Consider the following 10,948-nt stretch of genomic DNA (forward strand, 5'->3'; position numbering starts at 1 on the left):
TATCTAGATAGCAAGCACATCTCTGCATACCATTAATACTTAAAAAATGTAATCTTAAAAATTACCATTTACAACTGCAAAAAAAAAAAAAAAAGGAAGGTACCTAACAATAAATCTAACAAGATGTTAGCTTGATGAAGAAAAAGATAAAATCTTTTTAAGGCCAGTAATGACAACCTAAACAAACAGAGTGGTCCATGTTCATAATAAGACTGATAGAGAGACACTGGCAATGTCCTCCTGTTAATCTAGAACTCCAATTCAAAGTAATCCCTGGCTCCAATCAACAGACACAAAGGGGTTCCAAAGAACCTGACAAAATTGATTCTATATCTCTATGGAGAGCAAAAGCTAGAAACAGCCAAGGCAATTTTGAAGAACTAGCTGGAGTCTCATCCTTTCAGATATCAGGGATAATTATAAAGTTGCAGTGCTTAAGAAAATACGGTCCTGGTACAGGGACAGAGCAAAGTGGCCAAAGGCAAAGAGCAGAGAAAAAGAGAGAAAGGGCCGTATAGCCCAGAAGCTCCTGCCGTGTCCCTGAGGGCTGAGTCCCTTATGGGGCTCAGTGCTAGTTTCTGTCACATGTCGGGGGGGGGGTATTAAATTATTTCCTTGTTCATTTGCATTACAGTATATGTCCACTGTAGCCCAAGAAGGAAAAATGATGTTAACTGCATACAATCCTACCCTGTAGTAAGTTATCGTGGCAAATGACATGGCAATTGGTGTTTTAAATGTTTTATATTGTACAGAAATCTTTGGTGGATTATTACATAGGCATTTAAGAATATTTCGGAGATACTTGGGAAGATTGGTTGGGTTATTTGGGGAAAGGGAATGGGACGAAAAATCATTTTTTCCACTTAAAATAATGGAAATTGGGTGCCCACTATCCAAAAATTAAACCATTCAGTACATCCTCAGAAACACATTATCTGGAACACAAGGGAAGCCTGCAGTTATTTCATGCAACATACAGAAGTAATGAACCATAAACATTTTCATGGAAATAAACATGGCCAGGCATGGTGGCTCATGTCTATAATCCCAACACTTTGGGAGGCTGAGGCAGGCCGATCACTTGAGCTCAGGAGTTCAAGACTAGCCTGGGCAACATGGCGAGACCCTGTCTCTACAAAAAAATTAGCCAGGTTGTGGTGGTGCATGCCTGTGGTCCCAGCTACTAGGGAGGTTGAGGTGGAAGGATGGCTCGAGTCCAGGAGATGGAGGGTGCAGTAAGCCAAGATTGTGCCAATGCACCCCAGCCTGGGTGGCACAGCCAGACCCTGTCTCAAAAAAAAAAGAAAAAAGAAATAACAAACACTTTCAAACTGGTGGTTAGCTCTGGAGAGGAGAAAGGGATGAGGAAGAGTACCTGGGAGGCTTCAACTAAATATGTAATGTTTTATTTCTTAAACTAAGAGGTAGGAACAGAGATCAATTGTACTTTTTTGCTATGCCACATCAGAAACTCTCCTGGGTATATAATATGCTGGATAATCTCATTTAATCTTCCAGGCTGCTTTATAAAAAACATTAATCCATTTTACCAAGGAAGAAACTAAGGTCTCCTCAGAGGAAGGCAAAGTTTGAACCCAGTTTGACTTCAAAGCTCTGGTACTTTCTATCACACAATTCATCACTAAAGGGTATCAGAGTTAATCATTAAGACAGAGTTTCAAAGATCAGGACATAGGTAAATAACTTTTTTCTTTTCCCCTAAATTGTAGATTTAATGAGAACATATTTCCATCTGTTGAACTATTTCTTTCAGAAAAGCTAGACTATAACTGAAAAGGAGCTTTTTGCCCTACAGAGCACTAGGTTTAAAAAAGAACAAAACAGAACTCAGTAACCAGGTCTCTAAAATTCTCATCAGTCACCAACCTTGCCTGAAGGGGAACATGGCCACCCTGTTCCATCTCCCCGGCTTTCTTTCCCTCCCTTCCTCTCTTCCTCTCCCACTCATGTGGGACAAAGAGGGAGATTTTACAGAAGAATAAAAAGAAATAATTTCTTTAAGAACTCTTTGATCTGATCTGCTTTGAAACAAAGGGACTCTGAGAACCACATAAGACCCTGAAGTCAGAGTCTTATTTTTTAAAATTAAACTTTTTGAGTTAACTGTAGATTCACACATGCAGTTTTAATAAATACAGAAAGATCCAGAGTACCCTTTTCCCAGTCTCCCCTGATGGTACCATCCTGTTATAGTATAACAACACAACTAGAATACTGACACTGATACAGCCAGGAAACAAAACAGTTCCATCACCACCCTAGTCCCGTTTTTAACCTGAGTGGTAACACCCAACTTGATGTTGAAAATCAGACTGCCTCTCAGCACAGAGGGATCGAATCTTCAGGACCACAGATAATGAGTCACGGATGCTCACCCTTCTGCGCCTTGGCACCACCTTAGTAAGAAGTGACTTGGGAAGTTGACAGGCTCCAGTGGGACTCCCAACTGCCGAGCAATCGTCAAATAGAGCAGAGACATGCTGATTGGGATTCCTGTTCTGCGAATCAAAACCTAAAGCAGAAAAAATGCTTTTACTTCACTGGGATGAACTATACATTCTCATTCTTTCAATAAACATTCTCATTAGGCACCTATTTTGCATTGGGCATGATGCTCATTTATGAGGCTTAAGTGAGTATTTCACTTATTTAGGTTAGGGGTTGGTAAACTATAGTCCATGGCAATTCCGGTCCACCAGCTATTTTTGTACAGCTTGTGTAAGAAAAAGTTTTGTTTTTCAATGTTTGAAAAAATAGTTAATACTATTCAAAGACATATGAAAGTAACATGAAATTCAAATTTCAATGACCATATATACAGTTTTGTTGAACACAGCCACATTCAGTTGTTTTTACATTATCTGTGCCTCCTTTTACACCACAGTGGCAGAACTTGGTGGTTAACAACAGAGACCATATGGCCCTCAAAGCTGAAATAATTTTTTTTGTTGTTTTTTTTTGAGATGGAGTCCCGCTCTGTTGCCCAGACTGGAGTGCAATGGCGCAGTCTTGGCTCACTGCAACCTGCCATGTTCAAGCGATTCTCTTGCCTCTGCCTCCCAAGTAGCTGGGATTACAGGCGACCACCACCACGCCTGGCTAATTTTTTTGTATTTTTAGTAGAAACGGGGTTTCACCATGTTGGCCAGGCTGGTCTCGAACTCCTGACCTCAGGTGATCCGCCCACCTTGGCCTCCCAAACTGCTGGGATTGCAGCGTGAGCCACCACACCTGGCCAAAGCTGAAATAAGTTACTGCCTGGCCTTTTATAGGAAAAGATGGTCGAGCCCTGATTTAGGCCCTCCTTCTTCCAGAAAGAATTTAAAACTGTTTCAAGGAAAACCGTGTACAATATAGCAAAATAAAAGTAGCAGATAGGGCAACAAAATAAATATGAAAACAGAACTAGGCAGAAAGCAAATAAAAAATAAATATAACAGAAGCAAACTTGACACAGCTGCGCCACAGGTTCCCCTAAATAGCTAGAGGCCAGTGCAAAAAGAGGACCCGGATTAGTTCCACAGTTTAGTGTTCATGAGATACAAACTGACCAGAGTCAGAGAATATCTACTTTTAGTCAAAAATCTATCTCAAGGGTTTGCATATGGAGGATACTCTACGAGAAAACAGATAAACTCCACAACAATATCCTTAAAGCAGAAGGAAAAATAAGTTTCATTGAGCACTCAGAGATGGAAGGCATGGTACTGGCCTTCAAGAATGTACGGTCTATCAGACAGAAGCTTAAAAAAATACATATAGGATGGGCACAGTGGCTCACACCTATAATCCCAGCGCTTTGGGAGGCCAAGGCGGGAGGATCACTTGAGGCCAGGAGTTTGAGACCAGGCTGGGCAACACAGCAAGACCTCATCTGTACAAAAAATAAAAAATTAGCCGGTATGGTGGCACATAGTCCGAGCTTCTCAGGAGGGTGACGCGGCAGGATCGCTTGAACCCAGGAGCTTGAGGCTGCAGTAAGCTATGATTGCGCCACTGCATTCCAGCCTGAGCAACAGAGCAAGACCCTGTCTCTAAAAAGAGAAAATAAAATTACTATACCATATTACTATGGTAATATACTATGTACCTATATTTACCTGATGCATATATAAGTTTAGGGCATTATAGTAATCCATTCGATTCCCCTTGAACTTCAGTTGGTCGTAAAGGACATAGTTCATGGCATCCAGCACCTGGCTCTGGAGTTCTATTTCCATTATCATGGATGATTCACCTGAAACACAGAGATCTACTCTGGACCCAAGCACAAATAAGGTTGTGACAGGTGCCCCAAACTACCCACAAGATGAAGACATTGGTAATGGCCTAGCAATATTAATCAAGTGTTGCCAATCTAGGAAGCGGAAGGCAGTATGTATTTGAACTGTTTTAAGTTCAACACTTCAACCAGGTAAATACGTGGTCACATCATTTTATCACTTTTTCGTGACATAATGGGAGCACACTAACAAATCTCTCAACTCAAATTAACCAATTCCTCTAGATTTTCTTTCGTAAATACAGCTTGATCCAAAGCAATGCCACACCTGCCTTGAAGGCCAAGCTGGGGTGGCGACTGTTTATGCCCCGAAGAGTTTTGCAAACGAGCTCTACGATGCTGTCAATTTGGGCCTGGATGTCTTTGAGGCTGATATCGGAGAGAGGATTGCAGTACTGGTCAATATATACAGCACCTGAAAATGAACAAGAATTACCGAATAAATTCTTACGTTACCCTTTTCTTATTAGGTTGGCATTTTACCCTGGACATCCTGGGACATGGCTCTTTACACCATCCCACTGGATAAGCTTCATGTTTTGGCCGCGGACCTTGCTGCTAACACACTGAGAAGGAGCAACAAACATTTTCATAACAAAGTAGCTTACACTTTTAAAAAAATAAATACACAAACCAAACTTCTCTCAGAAGTCATGGACTAAAAAACTGCATGGTATATGGCACAGTCTCATATTCTATTACAAAGAAAAGTAAATGACATCAAGATCTTTTCAAGCTACTTCTCTCTCCCTAGCTCTTATAGGTTCCAAATCCAACAACTCTGAAAACTTAATAGTATAAGGCAGTTCCTTCAGCAAAAAAAAAAATTTCTGAAAGCCCTCCATGACAGATGTGCCATTTCAACAGATTACACCTCTCAAGGGCGAACAGTAAATGGACTCTGGAGCTAACCCTACTTTCCAATGAGATAACAAATTATGCTCAGGGAACGTACAGCTGAAAAGCTGTACAGAGCACACTGCAGACAGTCTCTTAAGAATCACTCCTCTTCACAGTCTTAGGCAATTTTGGAAGCAGAGACTGAAGGGCTAACAGCATCATTTGGGTAAGGACACCGTTACGTGGGAAGCTCTCGAGTCACGTTAAATTCAAGAGATCCCAGACCAGCTCAGAACCTGGACCCCCTTACCAATGCTCCAGAGCTGAAAGCAGTTGAATGAGTGTCAAGACACCTCGACCCCAGTCCCAGTGTTGCCACCAGCCAGGGACTGGCTCCTGGGCCTCCATGGGCCCCAGCTTCCCTACCTGGAGGCTGAAGCAGTTTATGCTGCACATTTCTGAAGTCTGTTCTTTCCTAATGCTATGATTCCCAGACTTCTTTGATGGCATCAGCATTATTCTAGTCACTCACCAAGGATCAGAACCTTGGAGAGTCAACTGTCATTCACTCAACTACTAAACAATTTCCAATGGCTTCCCAATGCTTATGACACTGATGTGGAAGTTCTTCAAAAACTGTAACTTTGTATTTAGAAAATGAAAAAGGAGTATTTGTTTTCATACATAAGCTACAAAAATATATATATATACACTACTCTTAACTGTGAAATAACAGAAGATAGGATGCTTCTCAACTCCAGTATACAAATGAGGGGATTCTAGGGTGGCGAGATATTTCACTTCCTTTTGGATGATACTAGGTTTTCATACACTTGATAAGCATTTACACTAAGCATTGTGGGGTATACAGTGATCCTAACACAAGGACCACAACACATGAAGCTTAGGGACTAGTTACAGAAACAAAATGTATACACAGGAAACAGAAAAAATGCAAGACAGTTTACTATTAAATGCTACTGTATCTCTGAGGTGAATAAAATCTCCAAGTAGTCAGTGGAAATTTAATGGAAGTGAGGCTTGAGCTGAATTATGGAGGGGAGTTGGATTTTCAAGAGGGATTATGAGGAAGAGGGATATCATGAATGAGGAAGTGAAGCCAGGTGTATTTGTGGGGCACCAGTCTAGACAATGGCCTGGCTGGAGCAAATGGGACATCCTGGAGAGTACGGAGCATAGGTCTGGACCAGATCATGCAGGGCACTGAAAAGCAGGTAGAGGTTTAATATAAAAGGGAAATCAGTTGTCCACACTGCAGGTTTCACATGCAGTGGTGAAAGCTAGGTTTCTAATACGGCTGGCACTGATATATTGGCTGACTTGGAGGGAAGAGGGGATAATTTTCATGAAATCAAGTATTACTCAGAAAGTTGTTGCCAGGAGAGGCAGCCATAGACTGCATGAGACTAGTTACAGAAGCCAGCCAGGTGTGGTGACACTTGAGCACAGGAGTTTGAACCTAGCATAGGTGACATAGCAAGACCCCATCTCTAAAAATAAATACATAATTTTTTTTTTTAAATAGTAACAAAATAGGAACATGACTATGAGATACACTGGAATGCAAAAAAATCAACAATCTGGTAAATCACCAGAGGTAGGGAATAAAAGTAAATGACCAGTCATATTTATATTTCATAACCATAATGTATGGGAATGTTTGTGTAATATTTTAGGAATTCAAAATCATTTTAAAAAAATGGAAGTCTCACTTTGTTCCTGTTCAACTTAATAAGAACAAAAAGATTCTCCACTCCTTTCTTCTTGCCTGTCCACTCAACTTCTTCCTTCTCACCTTTCATTATGGACAAACAGACTCACTGATGCCCAAGAACATTCTGTCCTCAATAAACTCCAACCCGGGAGGTTAAGGGATTTACTGAAGGTCACAGGGAGACAAAATTGGATACATTTACTTCTGATTTAGAAATTATGCCTTAAAGCTCAGAAAAATAGGAATTTACTTCATTAGCTAAAGTATCACTCTCACACTTTAAGCCAATGATGCATCTTTAAACAACAGTTTCCTTAGTGGACTTTGATAAAATCTTAGCTCTAAATTTAATAGTTTGAACTACCTCATTGGTCAGGCCCTATAATCCAATCTGCAGAAGCCCACGAAACATGATTTACTTTTCCACTTTACCACAAGGAACACAACGATTCCCTCTGCTGGTCTTAAAAAACTAACCAGTTACCTATAGAAATACTACTGTCCACATATATGGGAAAATACCCACCTTCAAGATATGACTCATAGTCATCTGGCTGCTGAAGAAAGGCCTTAAGATTATTTAAAATTTTCTGTTGCCGCAGGTAGTAAAGAATTTTTTTCGCGTAGTATTTCCAGGTCAAAGCTTTTCTGGAAACAAACAAGTCAGTAAGAATTAAGATTTGAAAATTTTCAGTTATTTATTTTTTACATTACACTAACATACCATGTAGTTTGCTGAACAAGAAAAATATGATTGGTTCATTATCTTATAATAATTATAATGGAAGTAGATAGCAGTCTTTGAATTGTAATATAATACTAAATTAGTTGTACTGAAATTGGAGGAACAGTTATCTGCCTGGCTTCAGACTTACTTGCCTGTATCTTTGGTAAAAGGAAATGGAAGAGCAGCCTGAAAAAGGAATTGAGCTGGGGAAGGTTCAGAAGATGGGGAGGCATCTAGAATCCTTTGCTGGTCCCCCTGCTTGGGCCACTTGGGCCTGGGCACTCACTGCCACAGTGAGTTCCTCATGGCTTCACATATTATGAAAACTCCTATTTTCCAGACCAGAGTTCTCTCCTGAACTCCAGACCTGTATATCAACTATTATCCATCTACTCTACATCCCGCTTAGAGAGCTGAGCACCTTCATCTTTCTTCCCCTCCCAGAGTCACCCTCATCTCAGATCAAGGCATCTCCATCATTCTAGTAAGGCCAAAAACCTGCAAGTCATACTGGATGTCTTGCTTTCTCTCATAAGCCATACTCGAGACCTGTCAGCCAAAGCTATCAGTACTATCTTCAAATTACATCCAAAATGTGCACACTTCCCAATTACTCCCACACGCCACCATCAGCATTTCTCTGTGTTGCAGCAACATCCTCCTACCTCGGCTTCCCGCTTCAAACCTGGCCCCTCCATTCTATCCTCAATACGGCAGCCAGAGCACTCCAGTAACATGTACAGTCATGTCACCCAATCCTCGACTCCAAGTCTCCAGCGGTTTCCCACCTTGCTCCAAGAAAAAGCCCAGTCCTAATGAGGACCTAAAAGGTCTCTTGAACTCTCGCCCCATTACCTCTCTGACCCCAATTCCTGCCACTCCCCCTCAGTCCAGCCACCCAAGCATTCCAGCTGTTCCTTTACTCTCCGGCGAGTGCTCACCTTAGTGCCCTGTTCCTTCTGCCTGGTACATTCTCCCCGGAGACTGCAGTCTGTTCTCACCTCCTCCTAGGTTTCAACTCAAATGTTCCCTTGAGTAAGGCCCCCTACATTATTTTAAATGGCACCACCTCACCATTCCCCTGCCTTCTTCCCCGATTATATTTCTCTATAGCATTTTTCATTTTCTAATGTAACCAATTTCTTATTTTTCTTAGTGCCTATCTTCCCAACTACAGTATAAGCCCCATGAAGGCAGGGATTTTTTTGTGTGTTGTTCACTGCTGTATCCCCAGTGCCTAGAATAGCGTTTGGCACATAGTAAATGTTCCATAACACTTGTTGAGTGAATAAAATTCTTCACCACATATCCCAAATATATATGGGGATTATAAGAAATAGGAGAGAGACAGTGATGAAACTTATCTGGTTGACATCATGAAGAAACAAACAACTTGCCAATCTTGAGGGAGGTCAATGAAAACCTGCAGAATGATCTATGTTTTATCTACTTTTTAGTCTTTGAGTTGTACAACACATCAGTCTAGAAAATTGTGTGCAACAAACAAGTAGCTTAATGAATCATTATAAGACACATTCCTGGATCTACCACTCTTGCCAAGACAGAAAATTTTGTGGCCAGCACGGTGGGTGGCTCACGCCTGTAATCCCGGCATTTTGGGAGGCCGAGGCGGGCGGATCACAAGGTCAGGAGATCGAGACCATCCTGGCTAACACAGTGACACCCCATCTCTACTAAAAATACAAAAAATTGGCCGGGCGTGGTGGTGGGCGCCTACAGTCCCAGCTACTCGGGAGGCTGAGGCAGGAGAATGGGGTGAACCCGGGAGGCGGAGCTTGCAGTGAGCCAAGATGGTGCCACTGCACTCCAGCCTGGGCGACAGAGGGAGACTCGTCTGAAAAAAAAAAAAAAGAAAGAAAAAAGAAAACTTTGCAAACAGCCAAGAAACCCTCTGGGGCCCCCCTCAACAATAATCACAAACCACACCTCTATGATTATCACTTTCTTGCTTTTCTCTTTAGTATTACCATGAAATATGCATCCCTAAACAGGCGAGTCTGTTTTGCTGTCTTTTAAATCTCTTAATCTACAGGATCCTCCTCCATCTTTTTTTCCCCTTGCAATTTATTTGTTGAAGAATCTGGGTTGTTACACCTGCAGTTTCCCATCATCTGGAATTTGCTGACTGTACCCACATGAGGTAGTTTAACATGTTCTTCTGTCTTCTGATTGCCTGTAAATTGGATGTAGAGGCTACATGAGATACAGATTTCATTAATTTAGCAAGACAACTTCATAGAAGGTAGTGCATTCTCCCATCAGGAGGCAATAATGCCTGGGTGTCTCTTTTGTGATGTCAGCAGCACTGCTACGCAATGTCTTGATCTGTTAATTCATTTGACGTTACAAAGTGGTGACATTAGAATTCAACCAACCCTTCTTAATTCATTAGCTGTGATACTTCTATAAGGAAAAACCTCCATGGAAAAGGCAGGATAAATGCTGATATCTTCCATTTACAATTCTTCAAAATAATGATGTGGGTTTCTATTTATCCTTCAAAGGTGACCAATTGTTTTTAGTATGATTATGAACTCATCGAGCTAAGCATATTCGACGCATTTCAATCCATTCCTGTTATTATCCACACTGATGCTCAAACTCTCACATCTTTGGCCACTGGAAGCCTCTTCACATTGGTTCCTCAATACTTCCGACATAAAGTAGTGTCAGTTTTCTTACTATCTGGTTAGGTTTCCAGGATGCTCCAGGCTCATCTTTTAAAATCCTTGCATTGGACACAGAACCAGTCTTTCTTCAAAAACCCTGGCTTCTTTTGTGGAAAATGTTGTATCAAGATGACAATCTGGATACCAGGGAAGATTAATTCCACTAGGTTGGTTATTGTTTCTAGATCTTTTCAGTGGACACACCTAGGAAGCCTAGTGTTTATGTGCACGTATGTGTACATGTACATATGCACATGCACTTACATATACCTACATGCATTTAAACATAAAATATCTTTTGAGTTCATACTGACACTTCTAATTCAAAAATATATGGCTCTGACCTTCTATCTTATATCTATGTCTTCTTTATTTTGGGAGAATTCTGCTTCTCCAGGATATCACAGGTGATAAAATTAGAATATCACATTGTTATTCATTTACTTCATTCCACAGCTCTCTCTCATACACACACACCAGCCCTCAGAATAACAAGACTAATGTTCTTATCACTTTTGAGACGGAGTCTCGCTCTGTCGCCAGGCTGCAGTGCAGTGGTGTGATCTCGGCTCACTGCAATCTCTACCTACCGGGTTCAAGCTATTCTCCTGCCTCAGCCTCCCAAGTAGCTGGGATTACAGGCGGTGTCA

At 41.2% G+C, this 10,948-nt stretch overlaps 1 protein-coding gene across 2 annotated transcripts in view; it reads right to left on the reverse strand.

Moving 5' to 3' along the window:
- FBXO21 (F-box protein 21) overlaps nucleotides 1-10,948 on the reverse strand; it is a 55,504-nt gene that overhangs the window by 34,353 nt on the left and 10,203 nt on the right. For both annotated transcript variants that reach the window (XM_011964397.1, XM_011964396.1), the window contains exons 4-7: nucleotides 7,408-7,529; nucleotides 4,575-4,721; nucleotides 4,125-4,261; nucleotides 2,400-2,536 (exon numbers count right to left, since the gene is read on the reverse strand). In XM_011964397.1, coding sequence (XP_011819787.1) covers nucleotides 2,400-2,536; nucleotides 4,125-4,261; nucleotides 4,575-4,721; nucleotides 7,408-7,529 — 543 coding nt within the window. The remainder of the gene's footprint in view (nucleotides 1-2,399; nucleotides 2,537-4,124; nucleotides 4,262-4,574; nucleotides 4,722-7,407; nucleotides 7,530-10,948) is intronic.

This window comes from Mandrillus leucophaeus, unplaced genomic scaffold (genome assembly GCF_000951045.1).
Source record: "Mandrillus leucophaeus isolate KB7577 unplaced genomic scaffold, Mleu.le_1.0 Scaffold7, whole genome shotgun sequence".
NCBI classification, from domain to species: domain Eukaryota; kingdom Metazoa; phylum Chordata; class Mammalia; order Primates; family Cercopithecidae; genus Mandrillus; species Mandrillus leucophaeus.